This window comes from Acromyrmex echinatior, chromosome 1, assembly GCF_024713525.1.
Source record: "Acromyrmex echinatior isolate Ae372 chromosome 1, ASM2471352v2, whole genome shotgun sequence".
In the NCBI taxonomy this organism is placed as follows: domain Eukaryota; kingdom Metazoa; phylum Arthropoda; class Insecta; order Hymenoptera; family Formicidae; genus Acromyrmex; species Acromyrmex echinatior.
This window is the reverse complement of record NC_141852.1, coordinates 20,769,272-20,789,823: the sequence shown is the minus strand read 5'-3', so window position 1 is coordinate 20,789,823 and position 20,552 is coordinate 20,769,272. Positions and strand designations below refer to the sequence as shown.

At 30.6% G+C, this 20,552-nt stretch overlaps 1 protein-coding gene across 2 annotated transcripts in view; it reads right to left on the bottom strand.

Moving 5' to 3' along the window:
* prom (prominin) overlaps positions 1 to 20,552 on the bottom strand; it is a 26,465-nt gene extending 5,913 nt beyond the window's left edge. The window contains exons 1-10 of one of the 2 annotated variants that reach the window (XM_087405254.1): positions 19,216 to 20,552; positions 17,710 to 18,090; positions 16,952 to 17,007; positions 16,523 to 16,698; positions 15,797 to 15,984; positions 11,989 to 12,084; positions 8,797 to 8,999; positions 7,391 to 7,526; positions 955 to 1,125; positions 381 to 480 (exon numbers count right to left, since the gene is read on the bottom strand). In XM_087405254.1, the coding sequence (XP_087261380.1) occupies positions 381 to 480; positions 955 to 1,125; positions 7,391 to 7,526; positions 8,797 to 8,999; positions 11,989 to 12,084; positions 15,797 to 15,984; positions 16,523 to 16,698; positions 16,952 to 17,007; positions 17,710 to 18,090; positions 19,216 to 19,231 (1,523 nt within the window). In that variant the 5' untranslated portion in view covers positions 19,232 to 20,552. The remainder of the gene's footprint in view (positions 1 to 380; positions 481 to 954; positions 1,126 to 7,390; positions 7,527 to 8,796; positions 9,000 to 11,988; positions 12,085 to 15,796; positions 15,985 to 16,522; positions 16,699 to 16,951; positions 17,008 to 17,709; positions 18,091 to 19,215) is intronic. The other variant, XM_087405261.1, reaches the window with a different exon arrangement.

Genomic DNA, 20,552 nt, shown 5'->3' with positions numbered 1-20,552 from the left:
CTTTATTTTTATGTTGATACTGTGATTGGTTATTCTTAAGATGTCATAAACTAATCATAGAGTCGTATTAGTATCTTAAAACATTATTTAAAATGATTTTGAAAAAAGAATTATAAATACTAACTCTGCCAAAAAAAAGTTGATAGAGAACTGCTAAAGTGTTGATTGAGAACGATAGGATTTCTATGAATATATATATTTTAAGTTGTGTCGTCAGCACCAAATATGAATCCTATCATATTTTTATATCATATCGTACTCTATCCATTGTATTTAATGCCATAAAATCTTACCTAATATAACGCAATAAAAGATGCCATGGAAAATGTAACAGAACTTTCTGCTTCTACTATGATTTATACGAGTTACATAAAGCTTACCACAAAAGAGTTGGACGCACTTTATTTTCGGATGATCCGCAGCGACAGCATAAAGCTCCAATCAGTAACGAAAGAATTGGTAAAATACACAGAGCAGTAGCTGCACATATTAAAAGTAATCAGAACATGCGTCAGCCACTTATTCTTATAAATGACGCCTAATATACATATGTTTTGTGTTTTATTATATTGATGTTTTACTGTTTTTTTATTTAATAATTATTTATTGTATGTAAACCTCCCATTACACTTTTATTTTTTATATGTATTTAATTGCATAAATAATTTGAATGCATTATCCTAAATCTTATTTAAAACGCAATACATGTATACGTCTTATTTTTGCTTAGGATAACAAAATTATTGAAAATTTTCTTCAAGAGTTGTAAAAGAAATCTGTGTATGTAAAAAATGTAACATATTATACTGTATGTAACTTCAGATTGAGTTATTTTCTTATATGCGTCACTCACTTGGAAATGCTTTATATAATCTCTACAATCATTTTCCAAATATTAGTGCGGTAAATATAAACAGAAAAATATTCAATGCAATCTTGAAAAATTGTATGTACCTGTTCCAATGATCCATCTGATTTGTTCGAAAGCGATAACATACGGTACAACGTAATCCGTGATGTTCTTTACAGAGTCTATAAGCTGCTTTGAGAGTTCAAAACTGTTCTCTACAGTGCGCGTGTGATCGACAATCCTGGCACGTGCTGCATTAATCTCACGTCGAATCTCTACAAAATATTAAATTTTGGAATATAAAATATTTTATAATTTTCAAAATATAAAATATTTCATAATTTTTCTATATACAAGAACGTATATCAGTGTCTTTGTGAAAAAAAGATATATTCACGAAAAATATATTGAAAAATATACCCATACAGCACACTAACATTGAATAAATATCTCAGAAATGTTGAATTGCAACATTGCGAACATTGCAACAACATCGCGAAATGTAGATTCAATGTTGAAGAGACGTTGCAGAAACGTCTAATATCCGTTGAATTGCAATGTCTGTAAGATAATAATAAAATATTTTCTGCATATTAATTGCATATCAGTTTTATTATTAAAAAAATATTATTAATTAACGTTATATTTCGGAACACACACGACAAAATCATAATTGAAAAAAAAACCGCTTTCTCTTTCATTTAAGAATTAATTTTCTTATTTTCCTAAGCGGTCACTCATCCAATCTTGTACTCCATCCAAGGCATTGAATCTTTGCAATCGTGCGGGAACACTTCGATGATCCACGAACATTGAAGGTGGATGCATAACTGTGTGTGACATATAGATATGTAGAAAGATGAGTCGACGTCGCACATCGGACTGGTCAAACACAAACAATACCACACGCGCGAGTATTCTGCATGTGCGGTGATTCCCATGTAAACATATGTCATTTAAAAATAAGTTTCGTTAAAAGATCAATTTAAGTGATTTCAATTTTCTATTTATATGATATTTTATTAATATTTATTTTTTATCAAATAAAATAAATTTTGATATATAAATTTATTCAATGTCGTTTCAACGTTGCAGCAACATTAATATAATCAATGTGGAAAATCAATAAAAATTCAATTTGTGGTTTAATTTATTCAATATTATTTCAACGTGCAGCAGCATTAACAATCAATGTAGAAGAATCAATATACAGTGAGTGCAAAAAGTATTCGTATAGAGAAAATATTTTTTAAAAAAACTTTATTTTTAAAAAGTAAATATTATCCAGCGAAAAATGAGTCATCGAATTGATGTCGAATCAATATAAATACGATGATTTCACGATGACATCAATTTGACATCGATTCGACGATCATTTCTTGTTGGATAATTAACAATTTATTCATAAAGACTAAAATAGACTGTACGTTTCTTAAAATTATATATACCAGAAAGATGTATATTAATTATACAAAATGTATCATCTGAAAAATAAGCGAAAATTAAAAATTGTATGAATGCTCAAAAAGTATTCATACAAGAAATTTAGCTTCTAAAATCAGGAATACATGCAAAGCTCGTTTGTTTATGTTAGAATGTATTTATTGTATAAAATTGCTAATTAATGTTTTTTTCAACAAATAAGACTTTTTTTATAACAAATTTTCTTATACGAATAGTTTTTGCTCTCACTGTAGATAGAACATTGCAATATCTCAGCAACATTCTTTCAACGTTCTGTGCTGTATGGGATATATCTTAATATATACGTTGAATTTTGATAATATAATTCTTAATATATTAAAAATATCATTAATCCTTTAATCAAAGATAAAATATCATCAATTTTATCTCAGTGACAAATTAGACATATTCGTGGTATTTGTCGAAGTTATTTGTGAAATTAATATAATTACCGCGTAAAATAACAAGATTCTCAGGATAATTTTATATTATTTTCATAATATTTCACTGTTCCGAGGGCAAAGTTTCTCAAGTAATAATTTTCACTCTGACTGATAATATTATTAACACAATAGTAATATCTTGCTCTTTCTATAAAGAAATACGAGTTACTACACGTCACTTCTATATAGAATTCTGCATCGAGTCATTCGAAAGTTTATCTTGTACTAACACATAGAATACATTATTTCAGTGTCAAACTTTCTTCGTAATAATCCAGAGTCTTCATCGCGTGCAGAAAGTGCTTGGTAATAACCTCCGATTGATAGACGTTGAACTTGTTCGACTTTATCGTCCCGGCAAGAGGACGAAATCTTTACAAATTTTTTGCAACTTTTCTTTTCACGTAGTAATATTAATGTGATATGGATTTCGCATTAGATGCCGACCGTCACCACTCTATCGGATCTGTCTGTCGATGGATAGCGGAGGGTGACAAACATTATTGGTCGATGGCGAGTTGAGAGAAGTCGACAGGAGTACAAGTCCGCGTCGCTTCGGTTCATCGACATTCCAGTGCTGTAGCATCCATCATCTCTCGTTCCTTCGGGAATCTTCTCAATTTTCTTTATTAATAATTTCTTTGGCATCCTTATGCTTTATTATTCGAAAAAGCAATGTTCATCATCCAATAACATGGATTTTATATGATGCATTTATATGTATGTTATTACTCTATTGACTATTTAATGATGACTATTTATTGATGTAAATTTGTTGAATATACGCGTTTATTCAATATATATGTATATATATATATATATATATATATATATATATATATATAATTATAGCATTTAATTCATCGCAGATATTTAATTGGGAAAAATAATAATTTGTAATATTGCCATCAGACGGCTGCGTGTCAGTGAAAACTAATTATGATCAAAAAGAAAGAGGAAAGAATATATTGTAGAATCTGAGAGAAAAAAATAAACACAATTAATAAATAAATTTTATAAATGCATTTGCATCATTTACATTATGGAAATTTTTCTAAAGTATTTTAATTTAATTTTAATTTTTCTTTTTTTTATCTTATAAATTTTGTTTAAAAATTATATGAAATGTTTTTATTTTCAATATTTTAAATGCACATATACACATATGTTTATAATATGTATGTAATTTTTAGTTGTAAATTTTTTGTTAAGCTTATTTCATTTACGTTGCAAAGTAGGTACACATACCGTCATCTAACAAAACAGTAAAATAGGTCCGTGACTGTCCAACGCGACAGGCTGTCAACGAGTGATTCTCTTAGCATCAATCACCAATCCTATCACGAAAGTTTATATGGGCGTCTTGGGAAAGATGTATAACATGATCGCAGGGTTCACAAAGATGTTTGCTCAAAGCATTTACCACATTTCGTTTGTCTATTAAGGATAAAGTCTCCTGACTCTCCCTTTTCCGCTGCAAGATCTCGTGCTCATCGCACTCTGAGGCAAAAATGCTGACACGAATTCCCTTCGGCCCGTGACGAAATATCGTTTATACAGTACGTTGAAAAAGAACAGGAAGAGTGTGCAAAAACTGTTATTGAGAAACGCGACGTTCCGCACTTAGTCTAAAAAACAGGAGAGAATATAGGAGGCAGGAGATCGTTTAACAAGATGATTTCATGTATGATAAATTGATATAAGCTTTTTTTGTTAGGCTAAAATGTTTCTACTTAAGCTCAGTTCGATAAAAATGCAACTTATCACTTCCTTACTTTAAAAGTGATACAACTAAAAAATTAATAATTTTTGAATTATTACTGTGAATGAATTAAGTAAATATTACATCAATTATCAATTATCAATTATCGAAAGGGAACTAATTTCATGAAAAATTGTTAATAAAACATCATCATTCAAAAAGAGTTTTTTAAGACAAGAGTTTTATAAAACAAAAATAATTAAAATGACATTTGATTACATTGCCAATATATTTTTTATTATTTTATTAATTAATTATTTTCTGTCAAGTTAAATGAAAAATAAATTTTTCACTTTTTCTGCGGAAAAATAATCTTATAATTTTTAAAATTAAGTATGTGTATTTTAATTAATTATGTAATTTTTGAAATAAAGGAACGATATATTCGAAATCATCAAAAGAGACATATAACATTTATAAAAAAATTATGTATTATAAGTGTAAATATTTAAAATCTTTAAATATTGATTATATTATTGCGTGCTACATACAAAAAAATTGTAATATCTTCTAAATTATTTTAAGTAGAATATCTTCAATCAATGATTTAAATTTTATTTTTATTACAACTATTATGACTATAGATCATTCTTGAAATAATCCTTCTGTAGAAATAATTCATTGTACGAATTCGAAATATTTCACGCTGGAAATTTATGCGCGTTTTATGCAACACAGCAAGGAATTAATATATGGATCTTATATAATATATTTCTTGGAAGCTGTCAACATTTTAGAAAACTAAAGCTTTGAATTCGAAATAAGATACTTTTTATAAAGCTCTTGACGAAAGCAGAACTACAATTTTATGTGTTCTAAAAATGATTGAGAGACGGTGAAAAATATTCGAAGGATTCTAGTCTTTGTAATATACAAACGGATCATGCATAAACATATTAGGTGTTGGAATTAATTCGTAGCGTTTTACAAGTGATGGGAAGTACTTTCATTAATGTATTTTTTAATGCTCATGTGAAATAAATAACATTCTTTCATTAAAAAACGCTACGAATTAATTCCAACACCTAATAAATTTTGTTGATATAAGAAAAGGATAAATATACCATTGTTGTATTTGCATTAACTTATTTTCAATTGCATCGATCCGATGTGATGATTCCGAATATTTTAATTATTAGAACATCAAAATGCACTTCCATAGAACTAACAAGTTTGTGTTTTCTCAACTTCGTTCACGATAAAACGTGATCTGGTTTTAGTCTGGTTTGTTTACTTTCTTTTAAAGTTATAATCTGCCTTAAATATATCACGGTTCCTAGTATAATATACTTACATATAGACAAAAATTCATAGCATAGATAGGGAGAGTAAGGAGGAAAAGAACATTCGATAAAGACAACGTGTGTGTTATGAATGTATCAAAAGAATTTTTTTTCAGAATTTTGCTTTTTTATTGCATCTCTTCGATATTGACTTTGCGTCGAAATATTGTTTATGAAATATGCAACGTTCAAAAAAACTTTCAAAAGTTTGATATTGTTTGTTTCGAAATATATGTAGCATTCTAAGCGTTTATAATCGTGTCTTCCAATTGAGAAATTTATTTTTCACACTCTGTTCTATCAAAGTCGTATTTCTTCGTTCTTATTCTTTCTGCTAAAGTTTTCAAGTTATACGAAACGCATTGATATTAGTGTTTAAAGTACCGAAAGTCTGCCATAAAATGTTGAAACAAGTATATGCGTTTCTGTTTGTCCGTGCATCTGCACGATGGAAACAATTCCCGCGTTACAAAATCCATCAAAATTCATCCTTATTTTCTTCGAAGCTCCGTAAGACTTTATTCTTTAAGGTAGTTGAAATATGCATTCCACACAGTAACTAACTAGAGCGAGATTTATCGACATTTACTACAGTTTAATCGCGGTGAGTGTTCGCTTCCATGTTTCTTTTCTTCATCTTTCCCTTCTATTATTTGTAGTTGCAGATTGCTTTCCTTTTCGATTGCCACCTAAATTTGCACGTGGGAATTATTCCACGAATAAGCAGACGCATTCATACAAGTTCGTAGAAATAATCGGAAATAGACATTTTAGTATTGTAACTGTAATTATTATAAATTTTCAAATTTTAATTATATCTATTATATATAATTATTAAATATTATAAAATTATTAAAATTCGTGGTTTTTATTATTATTATTATTATTATTATATTTCGTGATAAAGTGTAAGTCATTAGTATGTATAAGTCATTATAAACTTAAAATCTTAAGATAAAATATCAGTAAATCAAATTTCTATTATGGAAAAATTTATATAGAGTTAATTAAATAATACGTAAAGACATAAAGAGAACAAGAAATGTATGTACAACATATCTTCGCATTCGTAAATTAGCGAGTTATGCCGTGAAAAGCATGCAATTGTTCGTATCATTTGTTAGTTTGCCAAGTGAAACGCCGTGAGCCATTTATCCAGCTTAATTCGCGTCATCTCGCATAGCATCCAGAGGAACCTGGCAATGAAAGCTCTAATTTAGCTTTCTTCGGGAGCGCGAGCTCTTCGACGAAGTTTCTACGCTGAAGTGTCATCGCGATTTCTGTGTAGCGTCATGTGTGCCATAACGTATCATAATACATGGCATCAATGTTGGAAACTTTTCTGACGCTATAGCATATCATTTTCCTCCTTTTCCTACATTCTCCTTCCTACATTCTAGTTCTTCTCAGACAAATAGTTACACACTCAACTAAATTCCATAGAGTCCACATATGTGAATTCTCCGAGTGCATGTTTGACTGCAATTGGTTTGTATCGAAAAAAAAACTTGCTATCGAGAATGCAGTTCTCATAACTTTTCCGATATAATATCAATTCGGAAAATGGAACCGTGAATATTCTACCTACGGTTGCGAGCATCCAGTGTGGTCCTGGCAATGTGATGCTGTACGTGGAGATACTCTCCGCGAGCCTGACGTCCTGCTTCCGTCAAATTTTCCCGACTGGTGCTTCGTAAACGCAAAATACGATCGTCCCTCAGTAGCTGCGATAAGAAATATAGAGGATATCTCAAAATAAGCAAAACGAGAGTAGATCTAGTTCTTATTTTGAAGCTCGTATATTTTAAACTAAAAACAAATAAAAATTTTATTAATGTCTCTTGCTATAAAAAGTTGATCTGTTTAAAATTTGAATTTATTTAATTTGTTATTAAAATTTGACTCGTCATTCTGAAATTATCAGTACGAACAATATAAGAATAGAGTTACTTATATAAGAGTAAAGAATGGATCGATATTGTGTCAGCGGCGAGTGAATTGCTTAAATTAGTTTAATATCTTTCATGAAATTATTTAAAGCAGTGTAAAAGCAGTATGATTTTAAAAAACAAATAAAATTGTGTATTTTTTATAGCATTTTTTATTAATAGGATTTTATTTATTGAGGGAAATATCTATCTTGGAAAAATTGAATAAACGATAAATTGAAAAAAATGGAAATGGTGAGAAAAATATTGCTATTACCATGTAACATAATTGTATTCATTCAATGACTATAAGAGAAAAGTGCATTTGAATTTGGAAATGTATTACTTATGTGTACATACGATAAAGCTTCATGTGATTAATAAAAAATAAAGAGAAAAATGTCGAAAGTTTTCGCTGCATATTGTACTGCAAACAATCAATTTAAACAATTATTTTCTTAATTTAATATTATTAATTTACAAATTGATAAAGGATAAGAAAATTGTACTAAAATATAAAATATAAAATAAAAAAATATAAAATATAAAAATTGTGCCAAAATATAAAATGTTAAAATTGCGATTATAAAATTCATACAATTACAGTAATTAAAAGTATAATTAAATTGTAGAGGGATATAAAATAAGCATAGAAAAAAATAAGACATATTAGAATAGAAGTAAATCTAAAAAATTTAATTTAGTGATGTATAAATTTCAAATAAAATAGAGAGAGAGAGAGAGAGTGTGAGAGAGAGAGAGAGAGAGAGAGAGAGAGAGAGAGGGAGAAGGAGAGAAGAGAAGTTTTAATTAAAATTCTGAGAGATAATGGAAAATAAATATCGTTATATAGCTCTTAGATTATGTAAATATTAACTACTATAATTTTAATTGTTTACAAATGCATTTTATTCATCCATACTTATTGAACTATGTTCATTATTTAATTCACATAAATAAAATAGAATATTATAATGAAAATATTGCCACGAATCGAATCGTTTATCCTGAGCGAACCTTGAAACGCTATTAGACTGAATGAACGTCAATCGTAAAGTTTATTTACCCGTTCTATCCGTAGATCCAGGCGAATCCCCGAAGAGTCAATGACAGCACAAAGAGAACGATCTGGACCCGAGCATGCTCTCACCGCACCTTCCAAGTCCCGTCGTATCTTGTTCGTTTCCCTACTCAATTCCAATCCGAGTTCGTGAGCTCTCTCACCCTCCCTGAGCAAAGATTCGGTTTTGGCAGATAACTCTTGCGTCGCTGAAACATACGATACGATACCATTACTGTTCATATTCACTGTTCTTACCTTCAGTCTACCTTTAGAAATTAATGCAGAAGTCATCTAAGTTTACTATAAATTACTGAAAATTGAACTCTTGGATTGCATGTATTTATTATGGAATTGAGTATCATTAGCACTGACACTTATTGATTGCAGAATTTTATTTATTTCTTAACGAAAACTTTGGATATGATTCTGAAAGATGCAAACCAACTCTAGACCGCTAATGTAAATCTCTCTTCGTAATTTAATAATTATCTACATTTATCTTCGTCTACGTCTGATAATAACTCAGATCGATGGACTTAATAATCTTAAGACAAACTTTCGACATACTGGGTGCTTGAGTAAGCTATCAAACTATTAGTCGACAACCGAAAGTAATAACGTGCAGTATAACGAAGCAATTTATAAGAGGCCGCTATTTGCCATTTATGTATTAGACTTTGTCTGTACTGATGAGAAATACATGATAGCGATATCACGTCTCCGAGCACTTGCCACTATAACAGGTTTTCGTTACTTGAATTAATTCGCTACGAACGCACACTGTCAAGGAAAGCAATCCTCGAGCCGAGCCTCGTGGTTACATCTTTAGACAAAGTATACGGCGTGTGCTACAAATCAGCACATTTCAGTTTTTTCTTCTTTGTTCAATATTGCAATGATATTTTATCATAAAATATCATTGCAATATTGTGTAAAGAAAAAAAGTTAAAGAAATCGTAATAAAAAATTGTTGACATATCAACTATATGTATTATACTATATAAATATATCGGCATTAATTAGTAATACATTTACTGAAAAAATGCTAGTATATCTAAAAATTTAATTAAACACAGTAGTTTCAGCTCTGAAGATAATTTTGTTAGATCATCAAGATAATTATTATGGGACGGTTAAGTTGCCAGAGCCTCTATTCTTGAAAAGTATTGCATACATAAAACTAGGAAAATATCATAGTATACGTTACGTATACTATAGTATGGTAAACAAAATTATTTTCAAACATGAATCCAGCTAAATTTTTATATACTTCAGTGAAATCGTTCTTTTTATAGGGGAAATAAATATAACATTTAATAATAATCATGCAGTTCAAACTGCAGTCTGTATAAACTTTACTTGTGCACACAGTTCAAATTTTGCCTAATTAAAACTTTTTAGCACGAGTGTGTGTGACTTTGCTTTTCTTATTTACGTTGGCTTAATATCGGCAGTCTATTATTTACTTCAACTTTTACTTTATAAAGATTCATATACATTTCCAGGTATCCAACTATACAAGTATTAGAGTCACATAACTTTTGTACTTCTTAATATCTTGGATAAGCTATACTCTGTTGATTGAAATAAGTCTTCTGCAGAAGAAAACACGTTCAATTTATTCTGAAAAACAGTTTACTCTCCCGCGGCTTTCATTAACAGTTCCTGTAAACCGTGTATTAAGAGTTTATTTCAGACCACCCGGTACAAAGCACTAAGTATAGCGTGTAAGTATGATACACGTGTAGTGATTAGGCAAGGAGTTGCTCGAAAGGAGATAGCAAGAGCAAGAGGCTCGTAGTTGCGGTAGTACCTGCTAATTTAGTTAGTGTACTGTTAGTAACTTAGTACCGTGACTAAGTGACACTCCAGGCTGAGAAGGTCACTTAACGGCGGCGAATTCATTTGAAGATCGAATAACGTTTCCAGAAACAATTTGAATCATCCGTAACGTTTAGTAAATTGGCGGTTCCAAAAGTAGCATGTTACATTTACGTATATGTTGCATTTATATGTTACACAAACGTGTTAATTACACACTCGACTAACTGAATCATATCATACATGCAATATGAATTAAATATACATGCACAAACATAACGCAAACGAACTTAGTATAAAGAAATGCGTTAAATTGAAAGTGATTAAAATTGGCATCTCTTTCATTCCTACAAAAGTCATCTATTTCAAATTAATAAAATTTTAATGAACGTGACTTAATATGCACCACTATATTCTATCAAAACATGTAATCTTGAGTGATGAGTAAATGGTGCGATGAATGAATGAATGATTGCATGATGCACTGCAGAATCCGATGAAACCACGGAAGTCGTCAAATTTATTATGACCGCGCATGCAGTTCGTGAAGCAATGAATGAATGACGCAGTCGCTCTTCCACACAGAACGTATAATTTGACGTATGAATATTATACGTAGGACATGAGTACGTTGTGTAGATATTACGGTTACAAATATGCAAACATTTCAGAGCGCAGCCACCTTGCCATTTTAACAAATATTGGTATAGAATATTCTCGGCGACATCCGTACCGAATATAGCAGCCGGAATCACAAAGGGCGCTAATTTCTTATATTATAGAATTTGGTAATAAATTAAGAAAATATCTGTTTATATATTTATGTAATAAGACTTAAACTTTCAACTGCAAAATAAGAAATCCTAATAATTTTCCACCGCTGTATATCCAATAAATTATTGTAAACTAGAAATAAACTAGATAAATTTTATGAAAAATGCATTCCTAGCTTTTTAAAATTATTATGCAATTAACTTTTATAAGATAGGAAAGCCATTATTCAGACAAGCATTGTTTAAAAGATCTCTTTATAATGTCTTTTAGATATCTTTTAGATATGTATGTACCAAATGATGTCTTTATGATGTTTTTATGACATGCATTTTAAACGTATTGCATGTTACTACGTATAATAGCGATAAAACAGTTATATTTTTAGACAAGAAATCAAATAATGAATTATATATAACAATCTTTTACTCAAAGAAAAATATAAGATTTTAAAAATAGACTCGTGTTCTCTTAATTACAAAAATTATATCTAGAAATTAGAGAGTTAACTAAAGAAACTGCGCTTGACGTTATACGATTTTGACATTATATCAAAGCTTGCTATCTTTTTCTATAAAAAAACATTTTTATTATAGTTTTTACCATTTCCCAGGTCAACGAGCGCATCCAATGCCACGTCAAGTCCAGTCTCGGTAGAAAGTTCGGCCTGCACAGGTTCGCCCAATAATTCCTCGACATCTGTAAAACACGAGTAAAATATGCGTCGTTTATCTTTAGTCTCAACAGATGTTTCATTAACATACAAATATTGCGCATGCATATACAAAGGACGGATCATGTCGCAAGCATAAGCCATTTAATATTCCGCAGACACTCCTGGTAATTTATTCGCTCTATCAAAAAATTTCCTGCTGATCACAGTTTAAAGACTCGACAAACGTGTGAAATTATTAGAATATCGAACGAAAATATAAAAAGTAGAGTGATGGGATAAACGTTAAAAATGGATTGTGATCGCCTCGGGCTAACGAACACACGACATCCATGTAGTATATAAACGCGAGCGACATTGTAAATCCCGTCACGTCGGTGCGTGGCAGTAATAATTTATCCGTCCTGTATCCGTGTCGGTTATCGCAATCTGATAGGAATTTTGAACCAGCGCAGGTGGTTTGATAATACAGGTCTTTGACGATAACATAAAATCTCTGATAACTATTATATTTCCATTCCTTTTACAAGAGATTCACATTGGAGTTTCTGGCAAAGACAGATGGCAGAAAATCGATATCCGGTGTAAACGCTGCGGATTGTACCCAGTCAATACTCTGGAATCTTGAGTTCAATTTGTGGTATCGATCGTTGGGGGGCAAAGGGTGTGATTCGTCTTATGATATATGTTCTCAATATATGGACTTCGAAAGAAACGACGTAGTCACGTTGTCGATAAACCGTATCGTTGTCGTTCCACTTGGCGCACGGTACGTGATCTGAAATTGAGACGGGTTGGCGATGTGTATGCGGGCTTTATATTGGCCAACTTGCATAATGCCCGTGGCATTGCACTAACGAGCTCAATTTGCCAGAGGTTGTTAACGTGTCAGTAGCGATGGACCCATTACGCGACGATTATAGACTGTCAATAGCTTTCATTAGACACCTATGCGCCTCTCTAGTCGTGAGAAATGTCATTAGACGACATATGCCGGACATCAACACCTCGTCGGGCTAATTCATGCGTTTGGCCCATATAATCAGAATTGCTGAAGCGAAATCTCATCATGAAATCCCCGGGAAAGAAATTTATAATGAAATTCCTTCTACATTATTTTAAAGTAAATAAGCTCAGTACGATGCGCGTAATGAATTAATGATTCGAATGTATCTTATATTCTATTCCATATCACAGGCAATAACAAAGTATTATTCGATATATAACTCACCGTTTGTAAATAAAAGATACCCCATCGTCGCATTTATGCATTTCATAAATAAACGTGCAAAAGATTTATAGTCTTCCTGTCAGACATGGAAATTAAAGCATTTTGTTTTTCAAATAAAGTAAAATGGAAACGATGCAATCCTAAAAGTACGAAAAAATTGTAGTTTGTATCTAATGGTATTCTCTCTTTTCAAGATAGAATTATTCTAATTACCGAGATGAAATGTTTCCTTCGCTTTCGAATTTTTCTCCCGCGCTTGTCGCTACGGGCGCAAGTCAAATCAACTACATCATTACACTTAAATCGATATACATTAACAAATGATTTTATCATGCGTGCAAGTGAAATGAATACAGAGCATAAAATATTGCAAACAGCCACACAACCTGTGAAAGAGCGGTTAAAAATGTTCCAATCTGCCAGTGATTGCGTCCAACACATAGATATATCGTAAATGTAAAAAAAGTGTATAGAATTCACAAGCGTTACACACCATTTAACTAAAAATATTTCTGATACGGCATATGACTAGAAATTACCTTGTGTCACTGACTACTCTGATATCATGTATAAAAATGAATAATCAAATTGAATAAAAGCTTTTGAAAATGTTAATATAATTTCACATTTGAATCTTTTGTTGTAATTCATAGACCATAAATAAAAAAAATGATATTGTTCCTCATTATTCTTATACTGCTGCGTGATCCATGTTTTAAAAATTTTATGCTACTCTCTCTCTCTCTCTCTCTCTCTCTCTCTCTCTCTCTCTCTCTCTCTCTGAGTTAAATCTCACTCTAAAAGAATTAAAATATTATCACTATTGAAAAAGAGTGAAAAATTTGCACTCTTGAATAAGATTATAAGATATTTTCAATCTTTTTTTTAGAATGAGATTCATCCCTTCAAAGGAAAGGCATCTCACTTTTTTTTGAAATAAATTCTACTCCAAAAGTGTGAAATCTTACTCCAAAAAAAAAAAGAATGAAAATCTGCCACTCCTATTCAAGAGTGTAAATTTTTCACTTTTTTTAAATAGTGACAATATTTTAACTCTTTTAGAATGAGATTTCATTCCAAAAAATTTAGAAAATATTATTTAATTTTTAATATAATTACTTAATAATTTTTAATGAAGGTATTAAAATTTAGTTTTAAAATTCTTATTAAAATTATAGTAAAATTCATTATGTTTAAATATTAATTTTATATTGACGTCTCTTTTATATTGACGGATCAAGCAGGCTCAAACATTCATTGCATTATTAAATTGTTAAATTATATTAAATATACTTTCCGATCACATTTATGGTCAAGTTTACGCACGTGAAAATTGATTAAATTGTGCAAGTGACTATAATGTTAAAATGCGAATCTATAATTGGATGTTGCGGTGGAATTAACTAATTTGCGGTTTTGTTCAAGAATCAAAAGCGGAGAGTCACAATCGAATACTATGTTCCATCAAAGTAGTCAAGCAATCGAACCACAAGCGGTTCTCCGCTTTCCGTATTTCCTCCGGATATTAGTTAATCGGTTGCGAATTGTACTTTCGATCACTATTAGTATAATAATAAAAATAAATAATTACAATAAAAAATATATTAGATAATCCGCTCGTAAAAAATAAATTTCAAACAATAATATAAGGAGCTTCTATCAGGTCATTACAATAAACGAGTTTTAAAAGATGTAAACAGTAAACCTTTATTCTTTTTCTTTGAGTTTGTAACACATATTGTGATCGTGAATGAGATGATTTGATTAATATATATTTTTTATAATGTTACCAAAATTAATTTCTAAGTTTCTAAGTTTTTAATATGTTCATATAAATTATTGTTAAGGATTTTTATTTCATTCATAAACATAGCTGATGAGGACTTAGTGTGGTCGAAACGTTCCGTGAAATGATAGAAAAAGAATAATAAAGGTTTACTATTTACATCTTTTAAAGCTTTATTATAATGATTTGGTAAAAGCTCCTTAATAATAGAAACTCCTTTTCTCTCTCTCTTGGTAGAAAAAAAGAATTTTTTTACACAAGCGCAAAAGTATTAAATATATTATATTAAAATGCATAAATATTTTATAAAAATATCTACTTTTTAATCTCATTTTTTAAACACTTTGTATATTTAGCACTTTGTATAGTGCTTAATAAAAATCTTACATTATATGGTTTCCAATTTTAACGTGTCTTTCTTATTTTTTGTTTGTTTGCGCTATATTTCTCACACGTCGATCATAACGAGCGAAGGTAGAAAGTCTAGAAGAACCAGCATTTAAGACGAATGCAATTATAGTAACTGGGTTACGTACGTGTAACACACGCCAACAGAAAGAAAGCATTCGGTAAGCGCCTCAGGCGTCAGTGCATGTTGTCTTCATTGAACACGATAAAATGTAGTATATATATATATATATATGATAATACGATCTTTTTGCCTGAAGGAACTTTCCGCATTCAGTGTCTTAATATTGATTAAAAAGAAAATGTCACTCACTGTCCAGATCCGCGAGGATAGCTTCACTAGTCACGTCCAAACTTCTCGTGAGGCACTTTCGCAGCTGTGATGTGGTATCCGCGTGGTAGTCCTTTAAATCCTGTAACGCCGTCTCTACTGTCATAGGGAGCTTCTCGATCCCGACCGCCACCACCTCGTTGCATATTATCATTGTCACCATGCAAGACCTGAAGCAACGCACCAAAGATTATGAATAACGTAGTGAGTGCTTGCTTTAGGTAAAAGGTTTTCCAACGTCATAGTAAGACGAATAGCTGTCTACTTAAACTTCCTATCTCTTTTCCGCTTAACTTTATTTATTCTCTCTCCCATATTGCTCTAATATTACATAATAGCTACTTAAACGTAAATGTATATAAAAAAATTATATTATTATAATATAATTTTTATTTTAATTAACATACTTATATACTGTGTATGTATTTAGTACCTATAAATGTACACTTCAATTTTCTATCTTACTACTAAAAATTATTAAAAATAAAACAAAAACTGTGATTTATATCTAGTAAAAAATCGTTCGTATCAATTTTAAAATAATAAAATCTTTTCATAGTCATGGAAATTTCAGCATCGCGACGATTACGTACTCACGAAGTGTAATCAACAAGGGCAGAAGTATCAAGGAACACGAGTAGGGTTGGAAGTGAAGGTAATAAGTTTTCGGAGCGTCGTCTAAGAACAGAGAATCGTCATAGATCCTACCCGAGTATAAAGACGAGAATGGTGAGGAGAAATGCGAGAACACTCGGATGCTGAGAAGGTTTGTAATCCTCTCTGATTGGACGACAGGCGAACCAAAGTTCCACGCCAGGTATTATGCAGGCCAATACGCAGCACATGCCTACTAAGACCAGAAAAGCTGCTTCCACGTGCATAGACTGTAAAAGTAAGATTAGGACAATGCGTTTGAGAAACTTAACAGTAGTATTTATGTGACGTTAGATCGCGAAAATTATGTATCGTATACGTCGCACGTCATAGGATATTCTCTTTGCAGTACGCAGAAAAGCTCTCGGAAATATCGGGGATTTCGTTGCAAGGATCTAATAAAGACTTGCACTTTCTTTAATGATCCACTTCGTTATTCACCGGAAGTTAAATATTTCTGATTTCTCAGCGTGATTTCCTTACCTCTGAAATCAATTTACTGGTGCTTATGCGATTTTCTACGGCGTCCACGAGTAGATCTGTAACGAGCAAAATAAATTATGATCTCTATGCATCGCTAATTGGAAGAAAGGCGGTAATAGTATGAAAGTAATCAAGGAATCTATTAAACTTAAATTACTTGCTGAATAGTGAGCTATTGAGTGATAGATAAAGTAATAGTTAGATAAAAACGCTAAGAACAAATTCTCATATTGATAATATATATGTAATATTTAATATATTATAATATTATATTTATAATATATGTTGTAATATTTAAAAAATAAAAGAAACTCTGCTTCTTTTACACGATCATATATACATATACCAATAATTATCGATCTCTTTTCATATAAATGTCGTGCTCCATATATATAAGTAAAAAACTTCTTTTACTGCGATTGCAGTAATCTATAAAACTTAATCAATCATAGAATTGAGAGTTATGAACGTTCAGGCATTTGAACGAAGAGACATTTAAATGAACAGACGTTTAAATGCATCGTATTTTGTAGCATTTTACACGTTTTATATAAGCATTTTATACATGTGAAATGTCGCTCCCTTTTTTCCAATTGAAACATCTTGCGTATGAATTATTGATATGACTTGGCGCCTCATAAAATGTTGAAAATAGATTTTATCGAAACGCATTTATCGAAACACATGTATTTTAACAGTTTACGAGCTTACTAAAAGAGATTTCGCAAAAACCATTTATGATTGCCATTAAATCTTACCGGTCGGTATGTCGTAAGGTTGTACGAAGAACAAGAAGCCTCTGAGAAAATCGAAAGCGAACCATCCCTTATTGAGATGTAAACTCATCATCTTGTAACGCTCCTCCGTTGTGAATTTCGGAAACTTTAGTCTTGGCTTCTCATCCCAGTCTTTGGGTAAGGTCAACGTTCTCGGATGCGACACGTTCGAGTTGTTCGTCGTACTGTCCACAAGCACATCCGCTGCCATCGTGTCCATCTTGCTCTCTCGTGCCTCGTTTGGAGAACGAAGAATGAGAAAGCTGTCGGTGGTCGAGCAATTGTTACTGCTTGGGGTCGAATCAGTTGAAATCAACTCTTGAAGCGTGTACGCCCTCGAGGTTACGATGAGCAGAAGGAATACTAGCAATTTTAGAGAAGCGAAGCTTATACGATGTCGCTTTATTGTTCGCGCGCGAATCAGAATAATGAAAAATCTATTGAGCTTTAATGATTAATAAACTGTGAAAATTATTTTAATATATTGTATTTGAATTTTATTAGAAAAATTTATATTATTATCTTTTTAAACATTTTCACGAATTTACATGATTTTGTGCTCTTTCTCTATATTTTTATTAATATTTTTCCATGATATACGCTTGAAGATTCCACTGTTTTAAGTTGCGTTTAAGTGGCAGTAAAATTGAAATTTCAACTAATGTTCTCTCTTTGGATACCGCTTTACGTTCCACTTAAATCTTAAAAAGTAGACGCGCAGAAAGTACAATTTTTTTGACGTATATAAAAATTTAGCTAGATCTGAAAGTAATTTTACTAAACTATTATTGTAGAATAATTATGTAAGGCATTGAAGCGGGTTACTAAAACATTAAAACTTTTTGCTTATTATACTTGAATTTCCTTCATAATTATTTCGATGATCAAAATTATTTTCAAATTTGTATTTACTTAAATTTTTAAATTTTTCAATAAAGCCATTCTTTTCGTGTAGCATTGTTAGATAATATTTTTTAAAAAATCTGCATGTTTAAAAAAGTATAGCATTAAATATGTTGTTTTTATCATTTAATAGTTAAATGGCAATTAAAATTGGTTGCGTTTAAAGAACCTTATCTAACATTATTTTGTCTAATATTCTAATATTATCTCTGTAAGAATCTCTGTATTTTTTTTATTTTAGCCTCACTTAATTTGTGACAAATTAAATTTTTTCGTAGTAATTTCCTTCTAATATTCGGCAAATTTATTATCGATAGTGGTGTTCGAAATTAGATGGAGAATTATTTAGACGTTAATTGAAGATTACACAGCATAAGCAGAAGAGCTTTGAATCCTTATGAAACATTCTCTGAAGCGACACGAAGTTCAAAATAGAATGTCGCTTCTTCTATTTGCGCTCCTTTACGTGGAACATTCTTGAAAATGATAATTTCGAAACGTTTTAACAAAAAACGACACGTATCTTCGCGAAAAAATTGGACCGTATTTTACACAACGGAATCAATATATATAAAATGATCGTGCCTTGGATAACAATCATTTTTCGCCCGATTTCCAACGCTTTTCCCTATACGATAATCGGCACTGACAATGATTACGTCTTTATTGAATCGCAGTTGCAGGTAGACTGTCATTTTTAGTATTTGTAGAGGCTTCTGCGAAACCCTGCAAATGTATTGTGATGTTGTCGAACCCTACGGAGACAATAAGTTAGATTGGGGATTGACCAAGCAAGAAAAATGGTGTCACACAATATACTATAAGATCAAAAAATAGTGCAAAAACGTAATTGGATAATATGAAATAAAAAGATAAAATATTGATAAAAGAACAAGTTATAAAAGCAAATTATAATAACACATTGTGTTTAAAGTATTACAGTAATATAAATATTTATAATATTAGGTGTTGGAATTAATTCGTAGCGTTTTTTAATGAAAGAATGTTATTTATTTCACATGAGCATTAAAAAATACATTAATGAAAGTACTTCCCATCACTTGTAAAACGCTACGAATTAATTCCAACACCTAATATTTTAAATAAATTTGAGAATAACTAAACAAAATAAATTAATTAATAAACCAAATAAATTTGTCGGTAGTCTGTAATATGTCGTATAACTTGTTGATACATTTATATATAACCGAAAAATGTTTTGCAATATTTATGTTTCTATTAAATTACGTAAGTGCTGACTCAGGTACCAACATGGTTGCTCTCACATATAACAAATAAATTCCGAGTAATAAATAACAATATAGTAGATAATAAATTAAAATTAATTACTTAATTGTTGATATGTAACATCGATTATATGATCTTAATTTTCTCATTTAATGTAAGCCTGTTATTATTTATTATTTAATATAATATTTACAAGGTTAAAATTTTGTTAATGTTAGATATATTTTTATATAGCATATGTAGTTTATGGGGATATTAATGCACTGTTGATCGCGGAGTTATTTCATTCCTGGTCAAAAACAGTCCTGCTCGAAAACAGCTTGGAAACAGTTCGGAACATTGCAGTTCTGTCGAACGAAAAGTTAGTAAAATATATCAATAAAGTTTTTACTACTGCAATTTATTACAAAAGTTAGCTAATGGGAAAAATTAATGAGGCTACTATTTCAATTTGAAAATGTAGACTAATAAAATGCCATAAAACATATTTTTATATGTACATCTCTCGTTTTTATTTATTTTTCTTTATTCTTATTTATCAATAAAAAAGATCAATTAAAAAAAGATAATATAATTAAATTCTTTGTGCAAGTTTTTTGTCGCAACTCATGATTTTGACGTCCTTGTTGCATATTTAATTATGAAAGAAAAGAGACAAATACTGGCTTACAGTT